At 35.3% G+C, this 16,368-nt stretch overlaps 2 protein-coding genes across 4 annotated transcripts; both read right to left on the reverse strand.

The window, feature by feature from the left end:
• Positions 1-253: 253 nt before the first annotated feature.
• On the reverse strand, positions 254-3,085 carry LOC110422612 (putative inactive receptor kinase At2g26730). Its single transcript, XM_021436604.2, has 2 exons — positions 1,210-3,085; positions 254-981 (listed from the first exon to the last, which is right to left on the reverse strand). The coding sequence occupies exons 1-2, from the start codon at positions 2,513-2,515 to the stop codon at positions 401-403; spliced, it is 1,887 nt and encodes a 628-aa protein (XP_021292279.1). The 5' UTR covers positions 2,516-3,085; the 3' UTR covers positions 254-400.
• Positions 3,086-3,223: 138 nt separating this feature from the next.
• LOC110422613 (ubiquitin-conjugating enzyme E2 5-like) lies at positions 3,224-8,389 on the reverse strand. Of its 3 annotated transcripts, none has more exons than XM_021436605.2 (7): positions 8,252-8,389; positions 6,300-6,373; positions 4,821-4,900; positions 4,534-4,648; positions 4,212-4,264; positions 3,876-4,004; positions 3,224-3,650 (listed from the first exon to the last, which is right to left on the reverse strand). In XM_021436605.2, exons 2-7 carry the CDS (start codon positions 6,341-6,343, stop codon positions 3,517-3,519), a joined length of 555 nt encoding a protein of 184 aa, XP_021292280.1. In that variant the 5' UTR covers positions 6,344-6,373; positions 8,252-8,389; the 3' UTR covers positions 3,224-3,516. The 3 variants fall into 3 exon arrangements, with proteins under 3 accessions (XP_021292280.1, XP_021292281.1, XP_021292282.1); XM_021436606.1 differs by having other exon boundaries at positions 6,300-6,369; positions 8,252-8,363; XM_021436607.2 differs by lacking the exons at positions 6,300-6,373; positions 8,252-8,389 and adding an exon at positions 6,038-6,213.
• Between the last annotated feature and the right edge of the window lie 7,979 nt (positions 8,390-16,368).

Here is a 16,368-nt window from a genome sequence, read left to right on the forward strand (position 1 = left end):
CACATTGTTTAAGAGAGCATTACTTGTATGCAGTGTTTTGTTTATAGAAGTTCACTCTTTAGTCTACACACATGAAACATACCGTTTCATTTATGTAAAGTTTAAAAGTTAGTTAGTGTAGTTAGTTAATTGTATAAGTTGGGATAATTAGTCTTCTACTTTTTGTTAATTGCTCATAGCCCTATGTATATAAGACAATGAACAAATTATCCTTGTTTTTGTTGAATCATTCTGACACAGATCAGAATTCTTTCAGCCGCCTTAGCATTTTCCTATTTTCATATTCTGTCAAGAATAGTTTCCAACATACAAAAATGGCATTGGTAGATTACAGAAATTTGAGTTGGAATTGTGGGTTCCCAACAACAAATTTTTTTTACATTATGGTATTGAGGAGTGTTCATGGTTCGGAGCTGGATCTATCTTCTTCATCTCTCAGCGTGTTGATCATTACAGCAACTTGGTTTATGCTTGGCCTTTCGTGAGGATTAGGATTTATGCACTTGAGTGCTATCTGCAGCAGGTTCAGCATCCTCTCTTCGCTTGCACCCTCCAGAATTAAGTCCTTGTCAAACACTTCAACTGTCCATTCCTCTTTAACCACGGAGTGCACCCACCGAGCCAAATCAAAGCCATTATTCTGCACCAGCTTCCCTGTAAGAAGTTCAAGAAGAATTACCCCAAAACCATAGATATCAGCTTGAAAGCTTCCATAGGTTTGACCTCGGTCTGAATCATTGTCGATGATGAAGCTGTTGGATGGAGAATGGAATGCTTGGTCTTGACTGTCGAACACCATTAGTCCATACTCACTGATACATGGATCCATATTCTTGTTGAACAGAATGTTCGTGGATTTCAGGTTACCATGAGCAATTCCATCTTCACGGAGCTCCTCATGCATAAATGCCAAAGCCTCAGCAACGCTAGCTGCTACGTTTAATCTGCTTCCCCAGTTGAATGCCTGGCCATTTTGGGATCCTGAATCAACAAGGAAGCATAGTTGTTTGATTATGAATTATCTTAAGCAGCCTAGGGAAGAAAGGCCAGGTTTCCATGTCAGTTTGATCCAGGTTGTTCTTGCCCGTGAGCATAAACTAGTATCTATATTTGTCTACTTTTTGTGCCAATGTATCTGTTGTATTCTCCAAGGAAATTTTGAAGGTATAAAATCAAATTCTACAGCAGAATTAGTGAGAATGAGATTACCATGGAGGAGCCCGAAAAGACTGCCATTTGGTTGATATTCATACACCAAGAGCTTCTCTTGCTTGGAACAATAAAATGCAACTGATGGCAATACATTCGGATGCCTTGCCAGGTCCAGCCTCTGCATCCTGCTCTTGAAGTCTTCGCTTGTAACACTCCAGTCCTTTATCCTCTTCACAGCCAAGGTTGTCACACCATTATCAAGCATTACCTTGTAAAGGCTTCCATGTTTTCCCTTTCCTAGCAATTCAGCCGGAGCTCGAAGAAGGTCATCAAATCTTAAACCTTGGGCTGTTGGACTCGTGAGAACTACAAGTGATGACAAGGCCACTCCACTCTCAGCAGAACTTATTGAATACTCTGACTTATGCTTAGTGGTCTTGGATTCGTTGGAAGTACTACTAGTCTTATTGCTGCTAGTCTGTGCTTCCACCCCCTTTTTCACTGCCTCACTTTTTTCTTCTTTTGGCTTCTTCTTACTGACTAATTTGTAGGCAACGAGTAGCACTATGATCAGGCCTAGGGCTACATAACCAAAGTAGATAAGGAAATCCTTGCTTGATGAATCTTTAGATTTCCTTGTTGATGGTGGTGCTGCTGATGGCGGGCATGCCTTTGAGACCAATTCTCCACATAGTTCAGGATTACCTGAAAAACTGTCTGCAGAGAACCGATTTTTAACATCAGGAATTGGACCACTGAAGTTGTTGTTGGAGATATTGAGCTTTATCAGATTGGAGAAATCAAGATTTGGTATCTCTCCACTCAGCTGATTGTTCTGAGCAAGGAAAGTAACCAGGCCTGCAATTCGAGATAAATCAGGAACCTGGCCAGAGAAGTTATTATCTGATATATCGAACCTTTTCAAATTACTTAACTGTTTCAGAGACTCCGGAAGGTCACCGGACAATTGGTTCCCACTTAAATACAGGTGTGTCAATCTTTTGCAGTTCCCTATCTCTTCTGATATCAATCCAACGACATTGTTCTTGTTCAGGCTAAGCACGGAAAGGGAGCTTGCCCTGCAGACAGAACCAATAAATAGAACTCCAGTAAGATTTAGCTCATCAAGAACTACTTTCTTTACGGATTTCAATTGCAAATCACAGGATACACCCTTCCAGTTGTCTTTGCAGGGGTCTGAAGTCATGTTCCAACCCCAACTTTGATCTCTCTCAACATTTCCAGCTGCAAGTTTGTCCAAGAATTCCACCAGTGATTGCTTCACTTCTTCATCTTCAGAATTTGACACATGGAAGAGGAGAAAGATCAAAATCGGCAGAACCCGAATGGAAACTGGGTTCATTGTCGAAAAAACAAGCAAGGTTTAAAAAAAAATGAGGAGGATGATCTGCCTGCTTTTGCCTCCTTTATGAAATGGGGTTTGCTTGATCATGAATCGTAGAACAAACAGAAAATAACAAGGCGGGAACTGTTGCACTGCCCACTTTTGCTTGCCAAATGGCTGAATTTACAAAGATGGTTTGTTCTTGTGGATACGACTGTCAATAATGACTCGGGAATGAGCCAAACCGCCAAAGTGACATATAAAAAATTGACCGCCGGCAGAGTGAAATAGTCAAGAATTTCTGAAACGCCATGTCTTTCTCAGTTGGCGTCTCACAAGCCAATTCTTCAGGACCTAGAAAAGCATCTTTATTAAATATATATATATATATATATATATGGTACAAATGCAGCTTTGTCACTGATCTAAATCCAGCAATCAACTGGCAAGGAATTTTTCAGCCGAAACCCTGAATTTTTAGCAAGCTTCAGATTGTTGATTGAAATCAGAGAAATGCATCGTTCAGCAGAAAGCATCACTTAATAAATAAGTAATCAAGTACGCTGACTGATTCTGTGTTGTTCATTCACAAAGTGAATCAAGCAGTTCCATTAATTAATAACTTTCAATATGAAACTGGGATCTTCCCTGCAATACTTCCTACTTATTGGGCTCTATCATGTATCACTGAAGTTATTGATGACAAATGTAAACAAATTCTCAGCATATACAATATATATATATATATATATATTCAAATATTTGTAATCTCCTAGTACAGAGATCTGATAGGAAAACAAAATAAAAGGCTGTTGAGACAATCAAATAACTACTTAACAAGAGATGATGATAAACATATTTGATTTAGTGTATCAATTGTTCTGTCCAATTTTCTTGTGACCCCGAGTATTTTGAAATCTCTTATCACTTCTATTTTTCTATGCTGAGGAGAACAACAAAGGGGTTCATTGCTGCTTTTATCAGGTGTTTAGCTCATCGAGCCAAGTCCCCAAGTTCTGTTATGGGTCTGCATGGCCAGCGATTTCATCATCACTAGATTTGCTTTCCTCATCAGTGACGTCTTCTTCATCACTCTCTTCATCAGCTGTGGATTTTGTGATGTTTTCTTTCTTTGCGTATCGCTCACAGTATTCTGTTTCCACAACGGTAAAATACACTTGTTACATCACTCACCCTGGAAAGGAATATTTATGGGGCAACTGCCCTCTCTTTCTTATACACTTCTCATGGACAGCAATTCCGAGTTCCCAAATCACAAAATTTTCAAATGTAGAGAGTAAAAGATTTCTTTGGAGCCATTCAACTAAAGCAAATGTGAATGGAAAGAAGGAAGACTAAACCAATTCATTATCTTCACCTTTTACTTTTTGATCATATTGCTTCCGATCCTTCATCATCAATGATGCTGCATCCCCATTTAGGGGGTCCGAAGGGTTTGGGTAAAGCAAGAGTTGTGGAAGAAAAACTTCAAAAATATTTAAAAGATCTGCAGCAGCAGAAAAAAAAAAATCACAAACAGCTCACTTGGCAGAACAAATACCAGAAAGAAAGCAGCTTTTACTAATTCATGTGTGGGAGAAGAAAATGTAATATTTAAAAAAAAAATGTATAGGGGCATTGCAAAGATGCCAATCAAGAAAATAGATAAACTCTATGGCCTTTTGGCGAGCATTGGTAGTTAAATGATGCTTACCAAACATTGGACTCCAAGATTGGTTAATAACATCCAAGCATACAGAACCAGACCTGCAATTAATTCAATACAGAACAAATTCAGGTTGCATCAAAACTTTAAACAATAATCAACATGGAGAAAAGGTTACCTGAATCCTAGTCTATTAAGAATTAATTTTAAATAAGAGCATCTTAGGACCATAGCCTAACCATTCCATTTTTTAGATGGCTGACCATGACAGCTCAATTGGATCATTTTTCAAGACGGTAAAAGAAGAAAGAACTAAAGCAGAAGATATTGCAATCTGTAAAAGTCGACTTTGAAATTATAAAATGCTTACATTTCATCAACATTTGGGTGGAATATCTTGTTCATAAACCCAATAGAAGGGGACTTGTATGGATAAGCATCAGGAAGCTCAACTCGGATTTTCCAAACTCCACCTTCATACAGGCCTGTAAACATCACAGTTGAGGAGGTTAAGGATATTAAAGGAGGAAAGGAGAAATTATCACATACAAATAACGTGCGAAAGAAATCATATATAACAGATAACTTGCTGAGCAAAAAAAAAGAAAAAAACAGATAACCAGAAACATCTATAAACCAGCAGTAATATAAGCATACTTTCTTTGGGACCATGAAATTCAACGTTGAATTCGTTGAGTCCATCATTTATTGTTTCCACATTGTAATCACTCATCATCCTGGATAAAATGAACAAGTGAGAATTGCCCAAGAGATAAAAACTCATTAGCAACTCAGATTAAAAAACCAAAAATTTAGGCAACAATTGCTAAATTCAGTAAAGCTTTCACAAATTGAAAATGGGAAGCAGCATCATCATTTTAATAAAGTAGATGTAACAAGAAATAAAATAGTCAATCAGGCAAACCAAAAGGAGAAATCAGCTCTACGTTGTTATATGCAAGAGGACGCCCCATCCAAATGCAACAAACTCACCACATAATAATGGTGAATTCTGAAGACCATTAACCAATCTAGCTGTTCATGGATGGCTTACGTGGATTGTGGAAAATCAGAACCAACACCATAGACACAGTTGAATATCATATGTATTTAATGAATCAATGCCAGTCAAATTAACAATCCAATTCATAGATGGCTTAAGCTGCCTGGCTTAGAGAATCTCACATCTCAAAGGACCTCATGTCCTAAAATTGCCAGATAAAACCACATTAAAGCTCTCTACAAAGTTAACTGCAAAGTAAAAGTTCTATTTGCACTTGAAACCAATGAGGTAGAATTTGTTAAAATTTTACAAAAATAACAAGATAAGAAATGAGCTAATAAGACTGACAAAGTCAAACTCATCATGCAACCGAACCAATTCACAGCAATCAGCAGTCTGGCAATCCCATTACTCATTATGCAAAGTAAAAGTTCTATTTGCACTTGAAACCAATGAGGTAGAATTTGTTAACCAAACTAAACCATCTATTCATTGCTGTTGACTTCAAAAAACAGGTGCAAAATTAATTTTATTAACTTATTATGTAGTCTACAGACAGCTTAATGCTAATCTTCAAACATAAAATGAATGATGTCTCCTTTTCACAGTCGCTTCAACCAGAAGAACTTCATACAACCCAAACTTTTACAAAAGCAACAAGATAAGAAATGAGTTAATAAGACTGACAAAATCAAACTCATTATGCAACTGAACCAATTTGCAGCACTCAGCAGCCAGGCAGTCCTGTTATTAACATATTTCCACATACAATCCATTTATGAGATAAGAAATGTTTCAACTTGACAAATTCCATTGGAGTAACCATCATTGCTACAACTACATCTTAATGATGCTACCAGGTTAGGCTTACAGATCAAATCAGCCCAACTTATCCAAATCCCTATATATGTGATTAAGTCAGCCAGTCTGGGTGTGCCAGCCACACTAACCCCTAGCACCTCCTTAGGTGATTGCAAAGATTAGTGCCCAAAACACCTAGGGAAAACCCTATTGTTTCTGTAAAGGCAAAAAAATTACAAAATGTCCCCAACAAAATGAAAATAGAATGAAATTATCATGTGAGCGTAAAGCATCACCGAATATGAAGATGTAAATATGAAAGAGAAACTTACAACTTCATTACATCCATTTCTCTCCTCTTGCTTGGGGAAGACATTTTAAGCCAATATAATTAAATTCCAACTACCTGCCAAAATGTCATCAATAAAATTAACATTCTGCATTTTCTGCAAAAATAAAAGTTAAAGAAATGAACTTCACTTTTTACAAACTTCAATTATCCAAAATTTTCTTATTTATAAAACAGCTTAGGACGAACTAATCCGATATACGAGAAAAGGCAATATTAACTTGTACACATCCAAAAGTATATAGCATAAAGCAAAATGCTGTATTCAAAGAAACCTCAAATATTATGTAACGACCAAAAATAAATGTTGCTGCAGAGAACAAAACAAGTATATCAAGAGAACTAATACCAAACAAACCACATCATTGTTTTTGGTGTCAGATAGTGAAGTTTGAATATTTGACAGTTTATGTAACTAAAGGAAACCTCTAAATCCAAGAAAATTGCTTCCTACACTTAAATAACAATGCTTAGAAAGAGCCACTAAAGCCATACAGAAAAAATTAGCAAAAAGAAATAGTCCAGACAATGCCTTTGTTTGATGCTTAAGCCACTCAGTTATGCAGGTTAGAAGTGAGTAACTTATGACGAATTTGCTTAACTTGTTCTTGATTCTATTTCTCTTTTGGATATAGCTAGCCTGATACATCCTGAGATCAATATAAAACCCCAAAATCTTGGTATGAATATCAAAAGCTTTAACTACAATATGAGCCAATAAGTGCATCAGTAAGTACACTGGTTCAACAAAGTAGAATTATTGCCGAGTGTGGTGTTAAAGAACACTTCTCATGCCAAATGGCTATACAATAGCTATAAGTAACTAAGGCAGAGATGACACAAAGTTAGTATGATCAAACAGTATAGCATTTTTGACATAAAGAACATGAACAAATGGAAGAAAAAGAATATGATAACCTTTCAAACTGATTTCAAATTCCCCAATGAGGAATATTTGTCTTAGCACACTCATTTAACCAAGAAAATTTCCAGCCCAGCTTACCATTAAAATGTGAAAATTTTTTATCTCATGATTTTTAACGGCAAATGAATCTGCAAAAGTAATAAATATATGTAATTATAACCATAACTACATAAATTCTTTAGTTACTTGGATTAGCATATGACCCTGAACTGAAACTGTGGGTTTAGGAAAATTTGACAAGTTTGTTCATGCATAAACAAGCTAGATGCTAAGACCCAAACTTAGCATATTCACATCCATCTAAAACAAGCCCCAAATGGCGAAAGCTCTAAAAGATAGAAGATTCAATCCCCAGTAGTTCCATAGATATTAATATTGGTGCCAATCCAGTATATGAATTTCTCAACTTGCACACTGGGAAAAAGGCAAAAAGCTTCACACAGCCGCTAGCTGCTTATGCTGAACATATTAAACCCATCTAATTGAATCAACAACTTTACTATTCTTCCAGCATTGATTCATAACATCAATATTCAATCCTACAATGCATAATTCCAGTCTAAAATGAAAAAATCTAACAATGCTGAAAGCAAGAATTTTGTGATAATTAGCAAATAAAAAGAAAGCAACAGCCCTTACTTTACACATTTGCATTGGAACAGTACAAATACAAATCTCTCTGATCCTTAATTGAGACCACTCATTACCCAGAACAATATAAACTATCTCAAAAAATAAAAAAGAAATTATATAAAACCCGGTTCTGAAATGGTCCTTTCTTAATGCACCAGATAGCAAATACAAGGCAAAAAAGAGGAAAAACAGAATCAAATTCATCATTTCTCCATCCTTGTAAACTTAAAATCCTAATGAAACGTAATTAATTTAAGATCTATGGCCAAAAGAATCGCCAAACGACCAACAATCTATTCCCTGTTTGATCACTTGCAGGAAAAAAAAAAAGACAAACCAAGAAAACTGTGAAGGAAAACCTGGGATGGGTATCTTACGTTTTAGCGGAAAAGGGTATATTTTTCCGAGAAAAATTTCAAGAAGAGGGTTAGATTGAATCGTCTTATAAAAAAGGAGATTCCCGAGAAACGAACGGAAAATGGAGATGGAAAAGAGAGCAAAAAAGGAGCGTTTTTCTTTTTCTTATATAATAGAGAGAGGGAGTAAATGTCGTCATGTTGTCATGTGCACGTGTTGGATTCATGTTCTCCTTACGTGTCGTGCATGGTTTTGTGGGGTCTTTTTTTTGTCCCCTATATTTAAGGAATAATTAAAATATTATTTATTTATTTTTGAATTTAATGCATTATTTGCATGAAATTCAAGAGAAGATAATGTATTAATTATAAATTGCTTTCTTAAATATCATTGTAACCAATGTCAGTGTACAATATACTGATTTGGCATTAATTATGCAAAATATAAAATTGGATTTACTCATGAATGGCTAATGACTTGTTCAATTTTTTGTAAACATGTGGTTTATTTAATTTAATAATCATTATGCATGTCATGTAATTTTATTGAGTCGAAATTTAATTTCCATCGTGTCTAGATTAATGGAACTTTAGATTAGATTTGTCTAAAATATTCATTTTATTTACATTGATGTATAAATGAAATTTCATTAATTTTTTTTCTTTAAATGGGGAATGCCCATGGCGAGGTGATTTAGTCTTGAGATCTGCATTTTTTACTACATTAACTTAGCAGAATGATGGTTGCCTATTGCCTATTTACCACTGCCCAATGCACATGATGCATCCTACCTTTTCCTTTCCACAGTATTTGAATATGGGAAATGGAGGATGTAAAGGGTATTTAGGAGAAGAAAGATATGCAACAAATCAATACTTCATGTCGAAATGATACCTGAGACCTATCTAAGTTATGTTAATCTTATTTAATTGGATAAAATAATAAAGTGTACTCTATTACAAAGTACCGATTATTACTCTTAGATCATATTTACGAGTACAAGAACCCCTTCATAATCAATTGAGAAGTACAAGACCAGAAACTTGTCTCTCATATTGTCATGGCCAAATCAGGTTAACAGGTTCATTTCCACTGGCAATATATCAAATTAAAACAAATTAATAAGAAAAAGGAGTAGAAAGGACTCATATATTATGCCAAACTCCAAAATGTTTTCCTCATAATTGAAGACTGTAACTGCTTTGGAAGAAAAATCAGATGCTGATGTTTAAAGAGTCTAGATAATAGAATCCTTTTTAATCTCCTTCCTCCTACATACAAAATGCATGGCGCTAGTAGCTTCTCGTTCTCACCCTCAAGATTAATGATGCCAACAACCAAAGAGTTTTTGGAACCCTTCGATTTGTTTCCAGAAAGAAAGAAAGACAATTGTTTGTTGAATCAATTCCTCCATAAACGTGGTTTTCCAACACCCAAATATCGATTGAATTAGATTGAGAATCAACTCTATATCACTCTTATAAAGGGAGACAACTTCTGGAGGTAGTGAAAATCTCATTGAAATTATTAGTGTGGACCTGAAAATGCAACAATAACTGTAGAGCTACAGGATTGGGACCTAAAATAAGAAGTCCCATCAAGTTGTCTCCAAGAGTTGTTTCTCCCCAAAGTGAAGCCCTTGCTTGTACTTAGTAGCTCTCAGTGGATTATCGTAGAAGTTTAAGATATTATAACGACTAGTGATTGGATCAAACCCAAAGGAGATTATCCAAAAATGAGTAAAAAAGGGAGCTGGGGAGGTAAGACGGTAAATATATGGTGAAGCAACAGCTTGTCGAGTATGGGGTTAAACATGGTGGCACAAAGGCCAAAATCCATGAAGATGAAAAGGAAACGTACGCTAATGAGAGAGGGCACAGCTTGAGGATGAGAGAAACAGGGGGAGAGAGGTGGCGACCGAGAGGAGCAATCCTAACTCTCGAGTGAGAGAGTGGAGTGGCCTTTGGTTTGTTTTACTTAATGGTTTAAGTGAAAAATGTGTTGATTACAAACTTATATATATATATTATAAGTGAGAAATGGATTAGGTATCTCACACTTACAATTCACTAACGACACTATATTGTTTTATAAAACTGTGGTTGAAAATCTTTGGAATGTGAAAAGAGTTTTAAGGAGCTTCTAAGTGATTTCCAAACTTAAAATAAACTTTCATTAAAGTAGTGTGATAGGCATAGGGGTGGCAAATCATTCGATAAGAAGGGGGTGAAATGCATTGGATATAGGGTGGATCGACCCTTGTTCTTAACTTTCTCGTGTGGATGCCTTATACTAGAGAAGAAAATTATTAGATTCTTTAACTCCACATATGGGAAATGTATGGAAAGGGTATACGTGTATTTGCCAGCCTCATGGAATAAAAGCCAAACATTGCTATTTAGGAAGTTTGTTTTCAAAGAAGCGAGTATTCCACTAATGATGATTGCATTTTGAACGAAGCAATGCATGTTCACCATTGATGGCAATCGCTCTGGTGCAAGAAGTTTGAGCTCGTGAAGACACATATACGTATATTTGCCAGCCTCATGGAATAAAAGCCAAACATTGCTATTTAGGAAGTTTGTTTTCAAAGAAGCGAGTATTTCACTAATGATGATTGCATTTTGAACGAAGCAATGCATGTTCACCATTGATGGCAAGTCGCTCTGGTGCAAGAAGTTTGAGCTCGTGAAGACACATATACGTGTATTTGCCAGCCTCATGGAATAAAAGCCAAACATTGCTATTTAGGAAGTTTGTTTTCAAGAAGCGAGTATTCCACTAATGATGATTGCATTTTGAACGAAGCAATGCATGTTCACCATTGATGGCAAGTCGCTTTGGTGCAAGAAGTTTGAGCTCGTGAAGACACATTCCCCTAAATGGAACAATAAGTAGAATACTTAATTTGCTGTATCTGCAACTTTGCATACATGATGTATTGATATAAATATCAATAACAATTCTTATCAATAAAAAAAATTACATATCTCAGACTTCCATAGGAGCTAATCATAACTCCTTGAGTATTTGGAAACTAGTTATAGAAAAGTTTGAAAATAAATTGATTGGGTGGAAATCAAAGGTTTTTTTTTTATAAAAGGGAGGATGACATTGTTGAGATCAGTTTTGACCAGCCTCCCCATTTTTTACATGTTGCTTTTCCAAATTTTGAAAAGAGTTGTTAAGGAACTTTAAAAAATTCAAAAGAGGCTTCTGTGGGAGAGAATGGATGAAAAAAAAAGAAAGTGCACTATATTACTGTGTCAAAGTGTGTGTCTACATGGAAAATGGATGGCTTGGGATTATTAAACTTGAGTTGAAAAATCAAGCATTGCTTAATAAGTGGATTTAGAGGTATCAGAGTGAACAAAATAGTTTGTGGAGAAAAGTGATGGTTGAGAAGTTAGGGAGAAATCCTACTAACTTTCTGCCTAAGACAAACACTAATAAAAAGGCTTTGAAAGTGTGAAATAATATTATTAAATCCCTTTTCCCAATAAGTAATTTTTCTATGCAAGTACACTTCAACATTTAGATGATGGTGGGTAATGGGCGTAGGATAAGGTTTTGGTTAGACCTTGTAAACATGCTTTTTACAGAGGGGAGAGCTAGTGAGAGAGCAAAAAGATGGAAGTTTTTTACAGAGGGAAGAAAGTTACGACGATGAAAAGAGAAAAAGAGAGGAGATATAGAGAGTCAGAAGTAAAAAAAGAAAGAAAGAAAGAGCTTCGACGGTGTCGTTTCAAGGAGGAAAATGACTTCTTTGGGCCTCCCAAGGTACATTTGGCAAAAGAAGGTCCGATGGGCTGCAATATTCTATTTGGGTCACCATTTGTGTTCAAGCTAGGTAAAAAAAATATCACTTCTTTCTTTGTGGACCTATTATGTTTTGCGTTGATTGGATTAGAGGAATTATTTGAGAATATAGAATGAAATGAAATTAAGTTAGCATTATGTCTTAAATATTTAGATGATATTTCAAGAAGATGAAATATAGTGTAAGCAAAAAATACAAAGGTGAAAAATAATAGTAAAAATGTTTTAGATAATTAATTAGTTTAAAGAGAACATGGATTAAAAGGAATATTTATTAGAGATAAATAAGCTTAGGTAAAATGAAATATATATGTAAGACAAAGGAAAAATGTCTATATAAAATATGTTTAGAAGGATGGATCTAGAGAGTTAAGAATAAAATAAAAGTATAGAAAAATATAACAAAAAGGAGGTGAATGAATGAACTAAAAAAGGAAGAAGACTTAAATAGAAGATTAGAAAATGTCAAGTTTTTAATATATATAATAATAATGATAGTAATAAGTAATATAAATTGGTCTTTATAAATGAAAAGAAATAGAAAAGAATGAGAATAAAATATGTTTATCATAATTAGGAATAGGTTATAAGAGCAAGAGAAAATGAAATGTTTATATTCCAAAATTCATCTAGGTATTTATAAATACATAGAATATACAATATAATATTAAATTACAAATATTAATAATTGGATGGTCAATTTGAGTTAATCCAAAGATAGAATTTCACTCAAGAAAGACAAAGAGTTGCCTTTTCCGAGATGAATTTCTTAGGAGTGGAGTTCGAGACAGATTTTCATCGAAGCATCGGGATAAATCCGAACTCTATACTCCAATATCCATTAACTCAAATAATCGTTATTTTAAAACATATATAAATAAAACTATAAAATAAACATTAGAAAAGTAAATTTATATAATGTTGTATTTAAACTTAAATTGATATAGTTAGTTGATTAGCTTAAACAAACATCACTAAATAAAATTAATCATTAAAAATTTATTAATTGTTTAGTATTAATCCATAATGTTAATTAAAGAATATAGATATAAATAGAAAGCTCTTAAAAAATAAAGAGAATAAAAAATGAATAAATAGTAAATAATAAATAATAATAAAATAATAATAATAATAAATGTAAACAAGGTAGTAAAATATCCGAAATTATTAAATACATTGTTTCATAAATCATAAATTAACTAAGCCATGTTTAAGCACGTTCATGTAGACATTACTCATAATTTTATCTTGTTATAGCATGCCACATTTATCTTGTTAATAAGGCAAGAATTCCGATGGTGGGATTTCCTCGAATAGTTCATAAAGACGAGCTCTTCCGAGATATCCCTGCATGAGAAAACCTTCAAGATTTTACCAAAACGTTGGGATGGTATACGAACGATTTTTCAATACAAGATTGTCGCTCTCATTATTTAAAATTGATAAAATCTTAATATCATTTTAGGATTGCATCATGTGCACCTATAAAACTAAATAAAAAGATTTAATCTACTAATGTAACAAAGAATTAATTACTAAATAAGGACCAAGGAAATATCAATAATTTAGGTTTCGATAGGATAATATAAAATTAAATGGTACTGTTCGTGGAACGGGTGTCAGGGGTGCTAAACCTTCTCCGTATGTAACCACACTCCCGAACTCATCTCTGAAAACGTAAACCATTTCTTGTTCTTACGACAAATTTAAAAATTAATTTAGGACTTCGTCGATTAGAGTCGAGTAAATAAGTGGCCAATCACACGTATACAAAAAGGATTGATGGCAACTCATAACTTTATTTTCGCCCACTTCTAACGGTCGGGGTCCCGGACCTGAGTGGTATGACAGACCCGTGGGTTGAAGAAATTACACAAGAAGAACTTTTTCCAAAGATGTTTGCCCTTGCACAGAACAAAGAGGGATTCATTAACGAACAAGGAATATCGAGCAAAAATGTATGAACGTGGAATGCTGAGTTGAGAAGACAACCATTTGGATGGAAGCAAGACCAGTGGTAACAACTTAATCACTCAATTGGTGAATTTCACTTATGCAAGGAGCTACCAGATTCGATCACATGAAAAGGTCTGCTTCGGGTCTTAACACGATTAAATCTTTCTGCAAGTAGGTGCTTAAAAGAGATTCTTTTGAGGAAAATGTTTGGAGGAACATCTGGACCAATCTTGTGTCACATCGGATTGTGACAGAAAACCAAGAGAAACCACAAAAAATAAAGCAGAGCAGAGTAGAGAAAGAAAATGAAAAGTAACCAAAGAAAAATTAGGAAAAGAGAATGATCTGGAGAGGAACACAACCACACTACTTTTTCATTCTGTATATATGATGACAACCACCTAGTGCCGTAAATATCGGCCTTGAGAAATGAGAACTTAAGAAAGAGAAAAAGTTTGTTGAGCTGAGCTGTACTGGGCAGAAAATTCCAGAACTGCCTAACAACAGTTTCTTTGCTCTAATGGGTAAAAACGAGAAGGAAAGAAACAACCAACTTAATAAAATGACACAAAACGTTTAAACTATAACAGAGGAAAAACATTAAAACGACACCGTATGCTTATTTCTTCATCCTTTAACTGCTTGTTGACCAGCACCATGACTTCATCATCATCTGGAATCACTGAATTCTCAACACACCTCCTTGATTTCAGATGAGAAAACTCCTAGTTTATTTCTGAGAAGTTTAAACTGATCAGTACTCAAGCCTTTTGTGAAGATGTCAGCAAGCTGCTCCTTTGAAGAACAGTATTCCAGCTCCACTTCACCTTCCTTCACCGCTTCTCTTAAAGCATGAAATTTGATTCTTATGTGCTTAGTTCTACCATGGTTTACTGGATTTTTGGCTATAGAAATTGCAGACTTGTTATCAATCCAAAGTATGGTCGGTTTTTCACAACTGCAACTTAACTCTTGTAGAATCTTTCTTAACCAGATTGCTTGGTTTGCAGCTGAAGCAACTGCAACATACTCTGCCTCAGCAGATGACTGGGCTACTATGTCTTGCTTCTTAGAGTTCCAAGCAAAAACTGCGCTCCCAAATGAAAAACAATACCCACTAGTACTCTTTGAATCCTCCAAGCTGCCACCCCAGTCACTGTCACAATAGCCTTGAAGCTGTGTTGTTCCATTTCTATAGAACTTTAGTCCAAAACTCATAATTCCTTTAACATATCTAAGCACTCTTTTGCAGCACACATGTGAATTTCAGATGGCTTGTGCATGAATCTAGAAAGAAGACTAGTAGTAAACATGATATCAGGCCAGTAGAAGAAAGATATAGTAAACTCCCTATCAGGCTCCTGTACTGAGTTTCATTAACCTCAGTTCCACCATCATCCTTACACAGCTTAGTTCCAGCAGCCACAGGTGTAGCCACTGCCTTACAACTCTCCATTCTAAACCTTTTTAGCAGATCAGATGCATATTTCTTTTGATATAGCATGATAAAATCAGAATTCTGTTCAACTTCTATACCAAGAAAATAGGACATCTCCCCAAATCACTCATCTCAAACTCAGTCTGCATCTTTGTTTTGAATTCATTTACAGCTTTACCACTAGGACCAGTAATGAGCATATCATCCACATAAAGGGATAATAAGCTGGATACCTTTGTCCGTTTTTTGACATACAAAGTATGTTCATTGTTGCTTCTGTGAAACCCCAACTTTGTAGATAAGTATCCATTCTATCATACCATGCCCTTGGGGCCTGTTTGAGTCCATACAAAGCTTTGACCAATTACAGACTTTGTTCTCCATGCCAGGTTCAGCATAGCCTTCAGGTTGCTCAACAAATATATCTTCTCTAATAGTGCCATTCAGAAAAGCTGACTTGATGTCCAGATGCCAGATAACCACCCTTGATTTGCAGTAAGTGCAACCAACAGTCTGATTGTGTCTAATCTGGCTACTGGAGCAAAAGTTTCAAAAAAATCTACTCCATAAACCTGAGAAAAACCTTTGACCACTAACCTTGCTTTGTATTTGTTGATGGTCCCATCAGAGTTGAGCTTAGTTCTGTAGACCCACTTAACACCAATTACTTTTTGATTTTCTGGTCTGTCAACCAAAATCCAAGTGCTATTCTTTTTTATCATCAACATTTCAACTTCCATTGCCTGCTTCCAGTTTTTATCCCTAGCAGCATCTTGGTAATTATTTGGTTCAGCAAGGGCTAAATGGCATCTACTGTACACATCCAGAAGTGACCTTGTTCCTCGAACTGGAACCTCATCAATGTTCTCATCATCTACATTTTCCATCTCACAATCATCCGCAGCCTCAGTAACTGTATCAATT

This window comes from Theobroma umbraticum, unplaced genomic scaffold (genome assembly GCF_002168275.2).
Source record: "Theobroma umbraticum cultivar Fairchild unplaced genomic scaffold, ASM216827v3 scaffold_146.0, whole genome shotgun sequence".
Lineage (NCBI taxonomy): Eukaryota > Viridiplantae > Streptophyta > Magnoliopsida > Malvales > Malvaceae > Theobroma > Theobroma umbraticum.